Here is a 19,940-nt window from a genome sequence, read left to right as displayed (position 1 = left end):
GAGAGTTGTTAGTTGTTACGTTTCTAGTTTTGGTAAATGTAAAATGCATGCATGGTGATTGGTTGATGTGGTGGGCCATCTAAGGTGGGCCATAGCATAAAGGTGATGGTGGCCAGGATATCTTAGCCGTCCAATTATCTAGGGCATGTAAATGGACGGTTAAGAAACATGAGAAAAAAGGAGCAAATGGTTAATAAAGGTGGTTACTATAAGAGGAAGATGGATTGGTAGTGAGAACTCAGATCTGGAACATCCAAGCTGGACAGATAGATGGTGAGAACCCTGATCTGGACCATCCATGATGTGGACAGATGGTGAGAACTTTGATCTGGACCATCCACTAGGTGGGGTCAATGGGATGGATAATATTGTTTCCTGATTCCCCTTCAAATGATAAAGAGGGTTTTTATTTTTTTTGGGAAAATTACATTTACACCCCCTCTACTGACACATCCACTTCTACCCCTATAGTTTAAAATGTGACAACTACACCCCCTGTAGTTTCATTTTGTATAAGGTAAGCCCCCTCAGTTGACGGTTCGTCCACAGATTGAAGGGTTAGGATGATCCGATGGAGCATATTTTTTGGGCACACCCTATCTATGTCGGGGCCCATCAAATGAACGCTTTGGATCATCCAAACAATGTGGGCCCATACCAGAATCCAAACACTACCAAAAACACAGTGGGCTCACATTGTTTGGATGATCCAAAACGTTCATTTGATGGGCCCTGACGTAGATAGGGTGTGCCTAAAACATCAACTCCATCGGATCATCCTCTCCCTTCAATCATTGGATGAACCGTCAACTGAGGGGGTCTACTTTACACAAATTGAAACCACATGGGGTATAGTTGTCACGTTTTAAACTATAGGGGGTAGAAGTGGATGTGACAGAAACCAGAGGGATGATCTAAACCATTGAATATACTGCTCCGGTCGAAGATCGGCTATGCTCCAAAAATCTTCTCCACAAGATGATCCTAACTCTTAGATTTGGGAAGGTTTCTATAAAGTGTTTGTTAGAATATGTGAGATCCAACGGTTGGATTAGGTTGAGATTCACCGTTAGATCATCTTGGTGGTAGATCTGGCATGTGGTTAAATGAGATGATCTAGCTAAATGAGCTAATTAGATTTAATTAGTTAGTAGGTTAGATGGGGCAAGAAAACTAAATTAGGATATTAGATTTGAAATTCTTGGATGATTTACAATTGTAGGGTTTGTCACCGATTTATAGATTGTTGGCCACTTCTCAACGTGTTGGTTGCCAAAACAAAGTCGTGCATTTCAGTGATAGGAGATGATAAACCACGTCTCTATCTCCAACACTCTCACCCATCTCTATCTCTAAAACCGTTTTTATCTACAATACACTATTTTTTACCTCGCGGTAGGGGCTGTATACCAGGCTTTCACACGCACACACGGGCCACGTACAGAAACTTCGTGAAGGGGGGAGAGTTTATGACCGCTAAGGGTCCGTTCAGTTGCGCCACTTTGGGTGGGAATGAAAAGGAAAAGGGCACCTTTTCCATAGGAAAGTTCAAATGTTGTTATTTGAGGAGCCCTCACCCCATACTCTAGTCAAGACTACCCCTCTCTCCCACCCGGCTTGTGGTGGCCAAACATGCAAATCTCAAGTCATCCTTCCCAGATCATAAGCTATTGCATGATATCTGCCCCTAGTTTTCAAAGGAACAATAGGTGCAACAAGTGTATGCAGAGCCCACATACTTATATGATCTAAACCATTCATTTATGAATGGTCAAAATCATTCATTTGTGATCATAACGCCTTCAATCTGTATAGAACTTTTGGAGCCATCTCTCTCTCTCTCTATCGGAATTGCTAGCCTCCATCCTAAAAGGCATTTCGCTGCTTGTCGCAGTTGTCTCCATTCACGAGGTGGCTGGTTTGACATTCAACAGACCAGCCACGAAATGCCTTTTGCGATGGACCCTAGCAATATAGGGATTTGCTAGTGTCCATCTGTAAGAGTATACAAGTCCAACATCCATGCCCTCATGGCATGGATGGACCATCCTAGATGGGGTCCACGTTCTTATGCCTTTTGCGATGGACCCTAGCAATATAGGGATTTGCTAGTGTCCATATGATGTAGGAGTATACAAGTCCATCATCCATGCCCTCATGGCATGGATGGACCATCCTAGATGGGGTCCACGTTCTTTCTTACCTTGGTCAAAACGAAGACAGCAGTTGCTAATTTATTGGTCGTTGAAATTAGTAACTTGGCTATCCTTTCCTACTCTTAGGAATTGATAAATGGGAAGTATTTTACTACTACCTTATTGGACATGAAACCAAGAACCCTCATTTTAGAAGCTGCTGCTATTATTGCCTCATTTTAGAAGTTGCTGCTATGATCCTCCAAGATAACAATTCAAAGTTCACTATAGATGGCAACCTATGCTATTCTAAGCGTGGACCAAGCTGCTGCCCATTTGGAGTTAGATTTTGCTTTCTATTGTTTAGTTGCTTTTATTCTGTTTTCTTTTTGTTGCTAATTATAATAATTGCAGAATTGTAAAATAGCAACTTATCTCAACCGGATGAGCAGTTGCTGTTTTTGAGAGACTTTCCTTATTAGCTGGCAGGAGGAGTACATGCATGCCATATGTAAAGAATAGAGAATGAAGTTCAGGGAGTTTTTGACAATTAACATAGTGAATGAAGAGTGTTTCTCTTCTTGTGGAGAAAAGGTGTTTTTAGTTTTTACACTTTTTCTTGGAGTTTCCTCCAGCATGGGTTAGCTTTTGAGCACCACAATTATCTTTTGTTAATTTTTTATCGGATCATCATCGCCGTTATTGATTGCGCGTCCATCCACCGTCACCATCGCAAAAGGCATTTTGCAAGTGGTTTGTTGCATCTGACAGCAGCCATTCAGCAGATTTTGTCTTCATTCACGAGGTGGCTACTGTCAGATGCAACAGACCATCTGCAAAATGCCTTTTGCGATGGACGCTAGCAAATCCTTGTGATGGAAGCTATCAAATCCCTATATAAGGGAATTGCTAGCGTCCATTGCCTAAGGCATTTCGCGGAGCGTCCGTTGCATGAGAGAGTATCCCCATGGGCTCAGATTTTGTCTTCATTTAATTCATACGATGTGGCTGCTCTCTCATGCAATAGAGGCTCCGCAAAATCCCTCCTGCGATGGATGCTGGCAAATCACTATATATATATATATATATATATATATATATATATATATATACTAGTAAAAAAAACCCGTGCGATGCACGAGCCGACAAAGAACTGTACGGACCACATCACGAGTTGATCCAAACCATCCATGTGATGGAACACAATATAAATAGGTTGTGCCCCAAAAATCGTTTCCATAGGCTGATCCTAGCCCTCCAATCTATAGAGGTTTCCATAATATGTTGTTCCTCTTAAATCGGATGGTTAAGATCACCCTATAGATTTTTTACTACAAAGCATAAAGGACGAGGGCAAGATTGAAATTATTTGGCTTTAATGGGTGCCTTTCTTAAAAAGCATAAAGGAGGGGATAGGATTGAAAATATGTGTGTTGAATGGGTGCCTTTGTTAAAAAAAGTCAAAAAGAGTAACGTGTAATTCTACAAAAAAATTCTCTTATTTTCTCTTCTACCTGTAGGATGATTCGTACCCCTCGTAGATATATAGAGAGAGAGAATAAATTCACACCCTGTAGGATGATTCGTACCCCTCGTAGCATGAATTGTGGCAGACTTAACGCTTTTTTACCTGTAAAAGGGGTGCGAATCATCCTACAGGGGGTGCGAATTTGTCATCACCCTATATATAATGACACTCCCCTCCACTACTCGGCGTGGTTGACAACCAAACACTACTCACCACTATTCTGAGGTAAATTCCTGGTAAATCCCAGGCTCTTCTCCTCCCCGTTGACGACTTAATAGTTTTCTTCTGTTTTCTTAACATGAACCTCCTTCGCAAGCAGAAAAAACACACAACACTACCAATGCAATCTAATACTACCAATAACTTTATAAACAAGTTCACAAAAGGTCTAGGGAGAAAAAAGATCATAATAATATAATAACAAGAAAAAAGGGAGAGCAGAACAGTCAGCCTCCATACAATCAGAACTTCAAACACAATGTTTCCACCAAAATGATTCCGCACCAAAAACAGAAGGGCTCTTGCTTTACTCTCCAACTTGTTAACTTCTTAAATGGTATTTAGTCTTCAGGAATACATCAGTGAGAACTGTCTTAGACTGCAAGGAAGCCTTCAAGAGATCCAAACCCTGCCAAAACAGAGACAAGTTAACAAACAGAAGAACACTGACAAGACTATAATTAGAGGGGGTTCTTGTTCTTTACCTCATTGACACCCACTTTCACCACCTTCTCTTCAAGGATGCTAATATCATTTACATTAAACTTGTTGAGGAGAGTAATGGAGGAGATTGTAGACATGGGTGTAACTACCAAATCATCAGTCACCATGTAAGTCAACAGACCCTTAACAAATCCCCCCTCCTCATTAGAAACTGCCTTTGTTGTGTTGTTAGGAAAGACATAAGTCAACTGGGTATTCATCTGGGCCTTGCATGAAGGACAGAGAGTACCTCTAACCTCTGTTACATATGGGTGACTATAACCGTAGTTAATCACGGAATTACAATAGAAGTACTTTGCTGATGTAGATTCATTGTTCTGCAGTAAAAGAGGAGAATTTGTGAAGCCAGACAGAGATGGCATTGAAGGATTGAGGAGTAAGTTCTTGTCATGGCCTGGTTGAGTGTAAGTGTCACTTAAATTTTCAACGCTCTCATACACTTCCCCTATGCAACCCACCATTTTTTTCTTGCTAACGAGTCTTATCACAGACCCAACAGGGAGTACTAAGAGACTCATGAGAAAATCTATGAAATCTTTTCCAGCTTCTGCAAATAGAACCTTGTTGGCTTTCTTATCCACCAGAAGCTTCAAGCTCAACATATTTGCCATGTTTGATGAGGTGGTGTGCAAACCCACCGTAAAAGAAGGGTCTGTGGCCAATTTATAGATTCTATTAGATAATGGTTCGCTTCGTTTTCTGCCTTTGCAGCACTTGTAACGATTGAAAACTGTGGCCGATTCCACTTCTCAAGGCATTAATTGACAAAAAATCTAGCATTTCATTGATAGGATATGATAGAGCACGTACTTATCCATCTTTAATACCGTCACCCGTCTCTATCTCTAAATTTTAATATTTTATCCTCCAATACAGTTCTCTTTTTCCTCACAGGAGCAAATGTCAAAATCGGTGTAAAGGGCAGTAACCACAAAGCACAATCCCCACTGACACAATTTCCAAAGTTTCATACCAACTATATTTTTTTTGGGTTACTGGTGCATTGAAAATGATATTTTACAATCATTTTACACATTGTTTGATAAAAATACTCATATTCTATGACTTTATTATCAAAAGATTGTATGAGTACAATCACACGGGCTAACTTTTGAAATAATTTTGTGTTATTCGTGAGGTGGCTGTTCTCTCCTTCAAAAGTGAGCCCCAGATTGCCAGGTAAGCCCTTTTCATAAAATTTGCAACCTTGATATACATGCTCAACGAGCTGTTAAAATTCAAAAAAAAACCTATCAATATCATCAGCCTTTTGTTTTTTTGGGGGAAGATAACATTTTTTTTTAGATCAAAGCAAAACTATCAGCAGCCTTAGAAAACTGGTTGCGGCTACTATCAAAACATGGTTGAGCCTGCTACATTGGGTGCAACTAGGATCGGGTTCAACCAGAATAAAGGACGGGTTGGGTTGAGTACTGGTCGGGTTCGGGTTGACTTTTCCCAACCCGGGTTGAGTTCGGGTCGGGTTCGGATTGAGGGTTTGCCAACCCGACCGGAGTGTAACCCGACATTTTTTATAATTTTTGTTTTTTTAAGCTTAAAAACTCAGGTTGGGTCAGGTTGAAGTCGGGTCGGGTTGGGAAAAAAGGTTCCTCGGGTCCAGTTGAACCTCGTCATGTTCGAAATCGGGTCAGGTCGGGTCGGATTGGAAAAATGGGTTCCTCCCGACCCGAGTTGCACTGCCTGTATCATTTGCCCAACCCAAAATCTGTTAAATCATTATTTAAACCTTGGCCCTGTTTGTTTTCGATTTTGAATTCTGATTATTGGAAATTTGCCTTAGATAGCTTCTATCAAAACGTGCATAAAAGACAAAACTGACAAGAATCTTGTTTGCCTTCATCGGGTTGAGAGTTGAATCGGGTCAGGTTCTGGTTGACGGTTTATAGTTTCATGGTGCCATCAACCCGACCCGAGCTGCACCCCTAAGTAAGTTTGTCGGCATGCAGCCGATGGGGGAGCGCTTTCCCCTGATTTTTGCAAGTGCGCCCTTGACTCTAGCATTCCTCAAATTTGTGATAACAGTCCATATTCATGAATGTGACGTTACGGAAATCAGAAATCAGTACATTAGACACCAATTATGATAATTGCACCTATCGAGAAAAAATAAATATAATAGAAGTTTGAGAAGTGGAATCAGTAGTACTTTCCAATTGGTAATAGTGTTGCCAAGGCAGAAAACGAAGCGAACCACTCTGTAAATGAAACTATAAATAGGCAATAAACCCAATTCTTTACAGTGGGTTTAATTTGCACACTACCATATTAGACATAGCAAAGAAGATGAGGTTGAAGCTTCTAGTGGACAAGAAAGCTAATAAGGTGCTATTTGGAGAAGCTGGAAAAGATTTCATAGATTTTCTCATGAGTCTGGCACTCCCTGTTGGGTCTGTTATAAAACTCCTCACCAAGCAAAACATGGTGGGATGCATAGGGGAAGTATATGAGAGTGTTCAAAATTTAAGTGACACTTACACTCAACCAAGCCATGACAAGAACTTCCTTCTCAATCCTGCAATGCCTTCTCTCCCATCATGCCCAGACTCTCCACTTTTATTGCAGAAAGTGATTCCCAATCAAAAAATAAGCTTTCCCATTGCAGAGACAACTACAGTCACAATTACGTAACAGAGGATAAAGGAATTCTCTGTCCTTCATGCAGCTCCTAGATGAACAGGGAGTTGACCTACGTCTCTGTTAACAACACAACAAAGGCAGTTTCTAATGGGGAGGTGGGGTTTGTTAAGGGTGTGGCGACTTACATGGTGATGGATGATTTGGTAGTGACACCCATGTCCACCATCTCTGCAATTACTCTCCTCAACAAGTTCGATGTAAAGAGTACAACCTTCCTTGAAGAGGTGGTAGTGGAAGTGGATGTCCATGTGGTATAGAACAAGAACCCACTCCAATTATACATTAGTAGTGATCTTCTGTTTGTTAATTACTCTTTCTTTTGACAGGGTTTGGCTCTCCTAAAGGTTTCCTTGCAGTCCAAGACAGTTATCACAGATGTATTCCTGGGGAAGTAAATGTCATTTAAGAAGTTAACAAGAAGTTGGGGAGTACAGCAAGAGTTCTGTTGTTGTTGGCTTCTTCTTCTTCTTCTTCTTCTTCTTCTTCTTCTTCTTATTATTATTATTATTATTATTATTACTACTACTACTATTATGGTTATGATTATTATTTGGGAATCATTTTGGAAGAGAGATTGTGTATGGAAGCTGACTGTTCTCTCTTTTTCTTGCCTCTATTATGCTGTTTTTCCTCTCTAGACGTTTGCTTCTTTGACAATTAAGTTTTACAAATTAGTTTCTACATTATTGGTAGGCTTGGATTGCATTGACAATGTTGTGTTCTCATTAGGCACTAGTGGACAACCTGTGCGATGCATAGGGCAAAAAATAAATAATTCGCCAAAATTTTGCAAATATACATAGGATATTGAGAGAGAGAAACATTTTTGCTAAAATCATGGAACATAGTGGCAATTTTATCTCCAATAAATAGAAACAATTTTGCTAATATTAGTGGGATATTGAGTAATAGAAACAATTTTGCTAAAAACGTGGGATATGGTGAGATTTTTTCTACAATCCAAATATATCACCTTATAGAGAGTCTTACATTTTTTGAGGAGGGGAGCCACGTGGCGCAACCACATCATCTAGGATTCTGTTTTACATATGTATTCTATGATGTCTTAACTCTTAAAAGAGGAAGAGGGCTGCTAGGAAAACAAAGACCAGTTAACAAACAGAAGAAACTATTAGGGGTTCTTGTTATTTATTGGAAAATGATAACCAGGAGGTCACAATAGAATATCATATCAGAGCTATTCTTGAGAAATTATATTAAACGTAAATTTGATTCCAATAATTGGACTCACAATTGTTTCTCAAGATCCAAAACAACGAGGGCCTTAGTGGCAAATGGTATGGGAATTGCACCATTATAGGCCGCAGGCTCTGTATAATCGACAGGATGTCAATATGGCTTGAACAGTTAACAGGAGCTAAAAATCAGAAAAACATAGACATTCCATTTTCAGGCAACAATGCAAGGATCAGAAAATTTGTGACAGCAGTCCATATTCATGAATATGATGTTACAGAAATCAGGCGTACTTGTATAATCATTTTTTGGACATTCAAGGTACATGTGATCATTAAATAGAAATGAAAACAATATCCCAAAGAGTCAAAATTTCAGATATCCCAGCCGTAAACGAAAAGCAATTACAAAATTTCAAAATTTTTGGTTATCAGTTGCATTGTTGGCAAGGCTACTCTGATGATAATCCAGGAAGGATGAGAAAATAAAAACTAACTTTACCAGTTTATAAGTTGTGGTAGCCACTTGAGCACCACCCTTGTGGATTCTGAAACCCTCAATGGCTGATGTTAATCTTCATGAAGTCTTTCTAGAGAGATTCTTCAATCCACATCCCACACATTTGAGCATGACAGTATTTGTTGCAGGATCCGGCTTAATAATGAACTTGACGCCGAGGAAATCTCTAATATGTCTCAGCGTCTCTATGGCATTTGGTGTAAGCTTTCCCACACGAACTTTAGAAACATCTTGTGGGCATAAAGCACAAAGAAGGAATAACAAGCCCTGGGAAATAATTTTAAAGGACATACCATCAACTCATATGGATTCATGAATGTTAATGAATTTAAGGCCATGTTTGGCAACCATGAAACTTTTTTCAGCAAATGTTAGTTTTGCCTAGTGAGAAAAGGGTAGAAAGAGTAGGAGAGGGAGAGAATCGAGAGGGCAGGAGAGAAAAGATGGTGCTAAGTGGCTGAAAAATAGGAAAAATAAAACTCTATTTTGAGTAGAGTTCTTCTTTTCCCTGTTTTTCGGCCACTTCTCACCCTCTCCCCAATCATGCCCTCTAAATTCTCTTCCTCCCACCCAACTTGCCTGTCCCACCACTCGAAAAACTAATATTCCATGGAAAAAAATTTCATGGATGCCAAACATGGCCATAGAGGAGCATTTTTTTCATCATTCCGTGTGCAATTATATTCATGATACGGAAAATGACATCCACACTCCCTTGTTTTGAAAATGACACTCCTCACGAAATTAAACATTTCTCTTATTGGCCGTCATAACAGCTAATCAGAAAATCATAAAACTTGTTTTGCCTATCAAGAAAAAAAACAGAAAAGTGTAAAAAAAAAATAAAGGACTGTTGTTACTAAAATAATGGAGTATGGACCTGTACACACACACACACACATACACATAAAAAAACTAAATGCATGGCATATGATAATGCACAACTTACCTGGTGTGTTGAATCAACTACTCCCCCTTGTTCGATCTCTTCAAGTAGCATGGAAGCTGCTTGGACACCAAGATCCTCAGAAGGGGTCACCTCTTGATTCTCCTCAGAATCTTTAAAACCATCCAAGTCTCGTGCAGAAGAGACCGCAGTATCTGCAGAGATCAAGCAGCCAGTTGTAGTCTCCGCAACTAGCGATATGCCATAACCTGGTGATCTGCCATAGGAAATGATAATTTGTGAACCCAAATTGTAAGTAAAGCTAATCGATCCAAGACACTTCATATATCAAACATAAAATGCAGTAATCTGGAATGCCCATAAGACCGTGAAATTATTTCCAGTTCAATTGAAGTCCAACCAATAAGTTAGACATGTGGGGAAAAAAAAAGCAGCACTTTGCAGAAACCTCTCCAAGGAAAGCAAGGGAAACAAGCTTATACAGAACAATAATTGCCTATAAAATCAAATTTTCCCATAGAAAGAATCAATTATCAAATTGATTCCCTTCCTAGTTTAAAATTTAAAAATATAGTTTGTCTCCATGCATACCAGCAAAATTTATTTTGCAACCCGATATATACTTTTATCTTGCTTTGAAAACCACATCCTGAATAGTAGTTAATGAAAAGCAGCTTTAAAATTCAAGCGCATAGCCACTAAGAAAATGGGTTAAGGCCGCAATATCCAATTAGAAGTGAACGTATGAAAAGGTGAAACAATGGAAATATGCGGATGAAATGGTGAAATGGTGGAAATATGCAGTGGAAATCAAATTTATGGCTCCAAGTGCCGTCAATATCCAATTGAAACATGGAAGAGGGTGTAACATGAGAAAAATAGCAATGATCATATAACAGAATTGCAATGTTATACAGATTATAAACTGCTTTCTACCATTTTCTGATATAAAAACATTAGCACAAAAAGTTACCTTCCAGCGAGTGGACCAGATTTGTGGTCGGTAAATATATGAACATCAGGAAGTAAACGGTTAAAGATCCCACGGGCAGCATATATCATACGGTTTTCAACCTGAGGAGACACTCTAGTGGAAAATGTTACTCCTCTGATGGACTTAACCATTCCTTCATCAACCCAACTGACTGCCTGTGGGAAATAGTGATAGAGAAATGAAAACCAGCATACAAGTGAGATAAAATTAAAACACTCAACTCAACTCGACTAGCCTTTGTCCCAAACTAGTTGGGATCGGCTAATGAATCCTTTAGAAAATTTTCATGAAGAAGATGAAAGAATCTACCCGGCTCAAATTGACTAAGTCTAATCCTGACACTAGTTGGGTTCGTCTACATGAATCATTTTCTTCCATTCTCTCCTATCCAAGGTCATGTTCTCTGTTATGTTCCTAGCCTGAGATAAAACTAAAACAAAAAAGAAGAAAAAAACTCACCTTCAAATCCTTGATGACTGGAACGCCCAGAATGATTTCACCACCACCAAGAGGAGGGGATCCACGGCTTTCAATTTTCAATTCCAAGCCTTCTAAAGGAACATCAAAATGCTTCAGCATATGCAATGTGGTTGTTCGAAATCTATCGACAGATGGATCCTTGGAATCATTCGTAATTCCTGTAAGCAGCACATTGTGTCATTATCTTTAGCTGACTACTTTTGAATGCAACATGCCTTTGTTCTTATATCAAAATTAATGTCAATCACAAATAACAAGACAATGATTTTTTTTTAATTACGATATTACTCGATAGAGAAGAAATAACATCAATGCCTATGAAACTACAATAAGGGTATGAATCGGAAATCAGCAAGGAAGGGCATTGACCTCCCTCATTGGCCGGCTTGTTCTTATATAAAAATTAATTTATCAGAGATAAAAATGACCGTTTGAGGAAAGAAGTATTTCCGGAATTAGTCACCTTCGAATCTAGGGTTTAGGCTCTGATTTGATGGTAGGTTTAGGCTAGGGATGTTCAAAAAGGGTTTTCGGGCTTGAAAAGGGTGCGAATTTTCAATTGGATGCAAAAGGGGTTTAAAGCTATGGTTCTTGGGTGTTTAGGCTGAGGTTTTAAGGGGATCTGCAAATGCAACACGGTTCATACAATCACGTGCATAATGTCCATAACCCTTACATTTAAAGCACTGCCCTTTCTTAGGACCTTCTCCCAAAACTCCTTCACCCTTAAAGTCCTTTGGAGGTTGGTAGTTGTTGTTGGACTTAGGATAATTGGGATTTGATTGTTGAGGTTTGTTGTAAGAAGCCTCCCCAGCTTGGTTGCTAAACTTTTTGGGGAAGAACATCTTTTGGTGCTTCTCAATTTCGCTAGCCTCTTGAAAAGCTTGATCAACATCACCGAAAAGATGAGCTCCTTCTGATTTCTGGTTTAAGTCCACCCAGGAATCTGGTGAGAGTTTGCTTAGGTTCTTCTCCGACTCCGCCACAGATTTTCGCGTCATCGAATTGATTCATGTATTCGCCAACAGATAAGTTGTTTTGTTTAAGCCTATGCATGTGGCTTATCAACTGTTGTTTATAAGTGATTGGCAAATACTTTTCTTTGAGCTTGGCCTTCATCTCATCCCATGTCCGGATGTTATCCTCACCTCTCCTAGGAAGTTGATGTTCAAAATCAATCCAATAGGTTCGAGCTGGACCTGTCAACTTTATTTTAGCAAACCTAACTCTTCGGGATTGGGTAATGTTATACCAATCAAAATATTGTTTCATGGCCACTAGCCAATCAGAAAATACTTGAGGGTCGTATTTTCCATCAAAGTCTGGAACATCAATTTTAACCTTCCTGGTAATGTCTCTAGCATAATCGGGTCCATCGATCTCAGGATCATACTCTTGATCATCATCATAATCGTCGCCATGCTACTGGCGATAGGGAGCCCTATATCCCTGATGACCCCCTCGGTATCTTCCTCAGCCACCTCGAGCATTCCAGTTCCCAATCCTATAATGACCAAATTGCCGGTCATTCTCGAAGTTGTCCCCTATACTATTCCGATCCTGGCCACCTTGATTTGGATTGACTGCAATTTCAGGATTAGGTGGTGGATTCTGGAATCCTTGATTCCCTTGCCTATGCTGATTATTCTTGACAGTTGGTTGTTCAGGATAAATTTGCCTAAGGCCTTCTAACGCAGCAAGCCTTACTTGCACGCCTTACTTGCACAGCTTGGATTTGAGTACTAATGGCTTGTAATTCCTGACTGCGAGCTTCACGGTCCACTTTACTAAGCCGTATCTCTTCGCGACTGTCTCTAACAAGTTGGGCCAACTCCTCATTCGACACTTGATTTTCAGATGTCATTGTGTGGTAATCCTTACCCTTGTGGGCATGCAAAGGGAAACTAAACACAAAATTGGACTCTTTTTTTTCTAATCTAACACCCTAAAAGGTTTCCTAAAATTAACTCTTTGCTCTGATACTAAGTTGATGCAGGACAATACCTAAATGAGGAAAAATCCTACACTCCTAATGGGATAATGGGTTCTAGGAAAGTTTAGGGCTAACTCTTAAGAGGCTAAAGACACCTACTGGTTAACTAGAGTTGATTTAAGGCTAAATTAATTGGCAGACAACAGCAATATTGAGGCTTAAATTTGCATTAAATAATGAGAAAGAACACAATTAGCATGAAATAAACCTTAAACAAATTAGTCGACAGTTAAAGGTCCTTCGGGTAACTAGTTGAGGGCAAAATTAGGCTAAAACGGGTTTTAAACATGCGACCAAGTAGAATAATTAAAACAGTACCAAAACCTATGAATGAAACCTTATTTTGATGAGAAATCAGCAATAATCTAATGAAAAAAACAGTAATAAATTTCTGCAGCAACAAAACGGGGTCAAATCGGTCCAATTTAGGCCAAAAGGGTATTTTGGTAATTTGGACAGATCTGAAAATTCTGGGTAAAATACTGTGGGTTGAAAGATAATAGATTTAAATGGTGAAAGAAATCAGAATTTTAGGTTTAGGGGGCTGCTACGTTGGCCAATTACGCTTTCAATCTCCAAAAGCAAGTTTTGGGGCATGAAAGGTGTGAAAAATTGATTGGCCTCGAAAGGGGTTGTGAAACTATGAATTTTGATTGCTATGGCTAAGGTTTAATCCCAAAATAAGTCCTTCAAAGTTTCGAGATGAGAACTTAAACGATGTAGGAGATATTTGGATTTTGGGTTTTTTGTATTTTAGGGTTCAAGAACAAAGAAAAAAAGAAAATTTGAATTACTAAGCTTCTTTGTGCTGATTTGATTGAAGAAATAGAAGATAATAGTGGAGCGGAGATGAGAAAAGATGGTTCCAAACCACCAAGAGGAGAAGAGAAGAAGAAGTCCAAGCCACATTAGCTCTCACAAAAGAAAATCTCAATTCTATTCAATATTCAAAAGTCTCATACAATGTTTTCATAAGATGTATTTACAAGAAAAGAAAACCCTAGGGATAACCTAAAGTTAAGAACTAAACTCAACCATTCATCTAATCTAATCTAAACCAAAGCTAAATAGAGATAAAAACTTACCAAAAATAGTAATCCCATAATTGACCTATACCCCTTCCTAAAAACACTCATAACTTGCTCAAATCACATCCAAATCATGTGATCTTGGGCCATTATATAGGTAATTGAAAAACCTTTTTAATAATACCAAAAACGCACCAAACGGGTGAGATTTGATGCCTAAAAAAGTAAGCTACAAATAAAATGACGAAAATAGAAAGTAAATAATAATAAAAAACGGCAATGTTCGTGGCCCATGCTAGAGTCTACGCCATCATTCTTGTCCACGTCTGCGCTTGTAAACTTTGAATCCACGCCCGTTGTTGATGTCCCCATCACTATGTCTAACCAAAACAATGAATGAGCCCAAATCAATGCATGTGTATCAATTCAGATGAAAATTAAAAGCGAGATTTAAAAATCAAAAGTTGTTAAATTTCTGTTTTGAGTGTGAGAACGCTATCAAAGAGGGCATTGTTTTAAAATGCCCATTGTTTTAAAATGCCCGCCATATGAAGATTGTTGTGTTACATTCTTAGTTTCATTCTTTAGGACTTGTTTCAGAATCTGGATCGCACTTATCCTTTTCAATCTTCACTAAGTTCATCAAATTGTAAAGGCTTGTAGTTGGGAATATTCGTCCATCAACTACATTTTGATTTTGATTATAAAAATGAAACCAAGATGCTTAATACCTCTCTTGCTTCGTACGCAGTTTGACATATATTACGAAAATCCTTAAACCATAAAGCCTTTACCGTCAGATGGTTCTCAATTAAGGCCAGCGAGAGGGGCTGCTATGCAGGGTTATCAGTATTTTCCAGACCATAGTTTTAAAACTCCCTCACGTCATCGTGGACTCCCCGAGTCGATCCCTTTTACCTTGGCCGCGTTCCGCATTTTGCCCACAATGTCAATAAAAACTCTTTTGACTCTCCCCGAATTATGATCGTGTCAGCTGAGTACTCGACCGTGCCGTGCTGAGTCAACTAGGATTTTCTTCGGCCGCGTTCTGAGCCGCATCCCTGCTTTGAAACACTGTTCCGGACTGTACCCACAATTCATTTCAATCCAGGTTTCCAGGTTCTCATTAAAATCAATTAGTGGATAATCAATCCATGCAAGCTTCTAAAAAATATGAAAGTGTGGATGGGTTGTGTAGGTTGTATTATCAGCATGATTTGCTTCCTGTGCAAGAAATGGAGCCCTGTTGCTTGTATCAGAGTTTGCAACCTTCAGACAACACTTACACTGATGACGGATCTCAAGAAGGCACCTTCTCTGTTCAAAAATTGCATGGAGAGTTCTCCACCCTAAACTCGTTGTCGGCAACTGCCAATTATATTGTCTACAACTCCCACCTACTCTTAGTTTTTCACCTAATGGGAGCCCTATATCCCAGCAAGATTTCTAGTCATACTTGTCTGAGCCACATCATTCCCCTGAACACCTATGGATCTCCCACAATGGTTCATATGTAACAGAAGATTATGATCAGAAGCACATTCTAAGAGAATCAGGAACTGTAATGCTAGGGCCTGATTCCAATATTGTTCACAGCATTGAAAGCATCTTTCAGGACTATGTCTTATTGGAGCTAGAGAAATGGACAAAAGTGTGGAGATCCCCTAGAGGAGACTTAAAAGTTAAAACCTGTACTCATCACTTGTACGAGAGCCATGACGGATGACGATATGTCTTACATACACATTCTTTATGAGGTCTGCCCTAACTTCAAATTTGGTTACATGTATGCAAGTGGGGCTATTGCTGAAGCCATGAAGGGCGGCAATAGGGTCCATACAATTGACTTCCAGATCGAGCAGAGCAGCCGGTAGATAACCATGATCCAGGATCTTGCAGCAAGGCCAGATGGCCCCTCAATCTTGCAGCAAGGCAAGGTGGCCCCCACATGTAAATATGACGGGTATTGATGATTCTATATCTGCATGTGCTCGGGGTTGAGGGTTTCATTTAAAGGTTTGTCTGTCAAACAAAGGTGGTGACTCTGGTAGAGAAAGAATCCAACACCAGCACTGCCCTATTCTTTATCAGGTTCATGGACAATCTGAATTACTACTGCACTGCAATTTTTTAGTAGATAGATACTAAGCCACAAATATCATTCTCGGGAACTTCTCGGCAAGGGAAAATCTCGGGATGTTTTTTTTTTTTCAGGTTTATATGCGGAAAATGATAAAAATTAATTTAAAATATATAATTTAAGAAAAAATATAAAATAAAAACATGCGATATTATCACGGTAAATGAGTAAAATGAAAAATATCGCTATATTTTTTAAAATCTCGGGATTATTTCAAGATTTTGTCGTTTTATCAAAATGTCGCAGTAAAATTGCTATATTTTGAAAATAACGGAGATATTTGTGACATAGGATTGATGTGACTCTCCCGAGGGAGAAGAAGGAACGAATTAGTATTGAGTAACACTGTCTGGCTTGGGATATAGTTAACATCACTGCGTATGAGGGTGCCTAAAGAGTAGAACGCCATGAGCTTCTCGGGAAATGGAGGTCACGCTGCATGATGGCTAGTTTCAGTCCTTATATATTGAGGTCATTGGTGAATGCCACCAACAAGAGATTCAAGACACTGTTGGAAAACTACAGTAAGAACTATATACTCAAAGAGCGGGATGACGCTCTCTATATTGGTTGGATGAACAAGGTTTGTTTTTCCAGCAACTGATAGAACAAATATTGTATGTTAGACCTCTGTGAGTTCTTAATTACTCTGTTTTAGACGTTTTATCTTATGACTCTCATATTCATTTAAATATGAAATGGATCCTAAGTGCATTTTTACTAGTCTTGTATAAATTAAAGACTGGAAACTTAAAAATAAGAGAACCAGGAGACTAAATTAAAAACATAAAATAAACACTAGAGTTCTAATAATAAGACTAAGAGAACTTCCTACTTAATAAAACTAATGAGGAGATTAAGATCCACTAGAATTCTTGTGTTCACCTTAGAAGCCTAATGTCCTACTTCAATAATTCATAACTAAAGAAAGTTAAGAAGGCATGGAGAGAGAGAGATGAAGAAATGCTCAGGTTTGCAAACCTTGATTAAATATTTGCAATTACAGAAAAAAACCCATAGATTGGTAGCATACAAAGTCAGTTCACTGGCAATAACACTAAAATTGAGAAGTTTTCAACAGATCAGAAGAAAGAACCACGACGGTGGCTAGATTGTAGTGAACATATGGAAACCAGAAACTAGAAAAGAAGCAAGCGTTGAAGATTTGAAATTCCAAACCTTTAAGCCTGATCGAAAGAGGCCTCTTCCCGAACAATCCCAACACGATCAACGGTTCCAAGAAATAACCGATCGACCGGCTGACACCGCAGTCGTGGATCAGATGCTTCCCACCCATCAAAACTCCCGGTTTATACCTCACTTTCGTTCCTGTTAACAAGCCCCAAGAGAATAAACAAATATCACAAAAACAAAAATACTTCACCATACATGAAATTTAAAAAAAAAAAAAAAAACAAAGAAACAAAACCCTTAAACTCTTAAATCGACATAACAAAACCCTAAAACTCCTAAACTAACAAAACTACTAAACTCAGATCATAATTTCTCCTCTATTACAAAAAATAAACAAAAACTTCACCATACACGAAAACAGAACAAACACAGAATGCAAAGCCCTAAAAGTACTAAACCAAGAAGCTAATTTCTCAACCATTAGGAAAAAAAAAAAAACTTAACCATACATCAAAAACAGAAAAAACCTAGAACCCAAAACCCAAAACCCTGAAACTCCTAAACCCAGAACCTGATTTCTCCTGCATTAGAAAAAAAAAAAAAAAAAAAAAACCTTCAAACAGAAAACACAAAACCCAAAACCCTAAAACTCCTAAACCCAGAACCTAAATTCTCCTACATTAGAAAAAAAAAAAATTTAAAATCAAACATACATGAAAAAGACAAAAGAAAAAACCCAGAACCCATAACACTAAAACTCATAAACCCATAACTTAATTTCTCCTACATTAAAAAAAAATACATTTAAACATAAAAAACCTAGAACACAAAACCCTAAAACCGATAAACCAATAGCCTAATTCCATTAGAAAAAATAAAAATTTCACCATACAAAAAAAACAGAAAAACCCTAAACCTTATAAACCCAGAACCTAAATTTCTAGGGTATTGGGTTTACCTGTATCATTGATCTCGACCAAGCAATCATCACTGATCTTCTCGAGAAGACGGAGGAATGAAACCTCATAGGGCCGGAGTCCCGGTGGTGTATCATCGGCTCTAATGTTTTTTATAAGGACGGGTGTGGATGAAAGGGTGGAGAGAAGAAGACGCTGCCTAAACTGCTTGCTCCCTTCCAGGCTAAGGTAAGACGAGTTCATCATCTTCCTCTTTTCTATGCGTTTCAAAATTTCTAGCTAGTTCTCAACGGAGAGTGGTTTTCCTCCTTTCGGCCTCTGGCTTGAGATAGTTTTTGTGGAGGGAATATACTAGTTAGGGCAGGGCCTCAATGTAAATGGGCAGAGAGGTGACACTGGACCTGGTAAAAAGTGACCCGGACCCGTGGGACCACCCGGCTCAAGTCTAGGTCACTAAATTAGTGACCTTTTGAAATTTGGCCCGGCCGTACGGGTCGTCCCATCAAAACTAAGCCAGGCCTGGTGAACCTGCGGGTGCCTGTAAATACCCAAATGTTTCAGATATTATATGGTGAAAGCCTTTATAGTCCTGTATTTTTCAAAAAGTATTATACAGACCACATCATAGGATGATCGAAACCATCCATGTGATGGTACACAATGTAAATGGGATGTATCTCAAAAATTATTTCCATTAGACGATGCTAACCCTCCGATCTATAAAGGTTTCCATAAATAATAATATGCAATTCCTCCGTAGATCGGAATGCTAGGTTCATCCTATGAAAATGATTTTTGGGCACAACCTATTTACGTTATGGCCCATCACATGGACGGTTTGGATCATCCTTTCATAGTGTGGGAATAAAAACAGCAAAAAAAAAAAAGAGTCACCAGGGGTCCACCTGGCCCATACAGGTGCATCGAATTTTTTAGGGTTTTCCGTATGAAAAATGGGTCTTTAGGATTTTTTTTGTTATGGATAAATAGATGTACATGAGTGTTTTTAGATTGATTTCTAGCCGTATTTTTCCTTCTGTTTTTTACAATAATGAGTGATTGCTTTCCTGTAGAAACCACAAATCATAAAACTCGTTGTCAATTTGACTCAGCTGGCGGCAACATCACCCAAAACGTTGCTGAAATGGGTGGAAAATTGAGAGAGAGAGAGAGATCCGTGCTTCAACTAGGAATGGATTTTGGGCAAGAACGGAGAAAGAAATAAAACACGATTTGATTTAGGTAAATGCGGGAGGTAGGAGATGAGGGTATTTTCATAATTTTAAAAGAGTGATGATATTTTCTGTACACCCCCTTATAATGTGATTTGACATAAAGTTGCCCACTTTTCACGTCAAATCAGGTTATAATGGGGGTGTGCAAGTAATGCAGGGGGGTGAAAATATCATCTCCCTTTTAAAAACAATTTACTTCTTAAGCCGGTTATGGATGGAAAGTGGGTGTCCCTAGTAATGAAAAGGGGCTAACATATCAACTCTTTAAAAAACAACTCAATTTGTTTGAGGAAAAAGCTATAAACACGTTTCAAACCAATTTTAAAATGCATTAAACACATTCTTTTGCCAA

At 38.8% G+C, this 19,940-nt stretch overlaps 2 protein-coding genes and 1 pseudogene across 2 annotated transcripts; 1 reads left to right on the top strand and 2 right to left on the bottom strand.

Annotated features, from left to right (window-relative positions):
* Positions 1-4,057: 4,057 nt before the first annotated feature.
* LOC143884992 (uncharacterized) lies at positions 4,058-5,457 on the bottom strand. Its single transcript, XM_077388915.1, has 2 exons — positions 4,368-5,457; positions 4,058-4,291 (listed from the first exon to the last, which is right to left on the bottom strand). Exons 1-2 carry the CDS (start codon positions 4,995-4,997, stop codon positions 4,205-4,207), a joined length of 717 nt encoding a protein of 238 aa, XP_077245030.1. The 5' UTR covers positions 4,998-5,457; the 3' UTR covers positions 4,058-4,204.
* Positions 5,458-8,429: 2,972 nt separating this feature from the next.
* On the bottom strand, positions 8,430-18,811 carry LOC143884986 (RNA cyclase family protein). Its single transcript, XM_077388902.1, has 6 exons — positions 18,395-18,811; positions 17,482-17,631; positions 11,121-11,299; positions 10,641-10,816; positions 9,710-9,923; positions 8,430-9,027 (listed from the first exon to the last, which is right to left on the bottom strand). Exons 1-6 carry the CDS (start codon positions 18,597-18,599, stop codon positions 8,818-8,820), a joined length of 1,134 nt encoding a protein of 377 aa, XP_077245017.1. The 5' UTR covers positions 18,600-18,811; the 3' UTR covers positions 8,430-8,817.
* LOC143881875 (chitin-inducible gibberellin-responsive protein 2-like) lies at positions 15,317-16,163 on the top strand (annotated as a pseudogene).
* Positions 18,812-19,940: the final 1,129 nt, after the last annotated feature.

This window comes from Tasmannia lanceolata, unplaced genomic scaffold (assembly GCF_043159265.1).
Source record: "Tasmannia lanceolata isolate RefF3 unplaced genomic scaffold, GAP_Taslan_0.1 ptg000002l, whole genome shotgun sequence".
In the NCBI taxonomy this organism is placed as follows: domain Eukaryota; kingdom Viridiplantae; phylum Streptophyta; class Magnoliopsida; order Canellales; family Winteraceae; genus Tasmannia; species Tasmannia lanceolata.
Note: the sequence above shows the minus strand (reverse complement) of the source record. Positions and strands in the feature narration are given on the sequence as shown.

Coding starts and splice junctions, on each gene's coding strand:
- LOC143884992 (XM_077388915.1), bottom strand. CDS start 4,997: ATGGCAAATATGTTGAGCTTGAAGCTTCTGGTGGATAAGAAAGCCAAC. Junction 4,292..4,367: donor TGAAAGTGGGTGTCAATGAG/GTAAAGAACAAG, acceptor CTGTTTTGGCAG/GGTTTGGATCTCTTGAAGGC.
- LOC143884986 (XM_077388902.1), bottom strand. CDS start 18,599: ATGATGAACTCGTCTTACCTTAGCCTGGAAGGGAGCAAGCAGTTTAGG. Junction 9,924..10,640: donor TCTGGTCCACTCGCTGGAAG/GTAACTTTTTGT, acceptor TTCCTATGGCAG/ATCACCAGGTTATGGCATAT. Junction 9,028..9,709: donor TAGTTGATTCAACACACCAG/GTAAGTTGTGCA, acceptor ATTATTTCCCAG/GGCTTGTTATTCCTTCTTTG.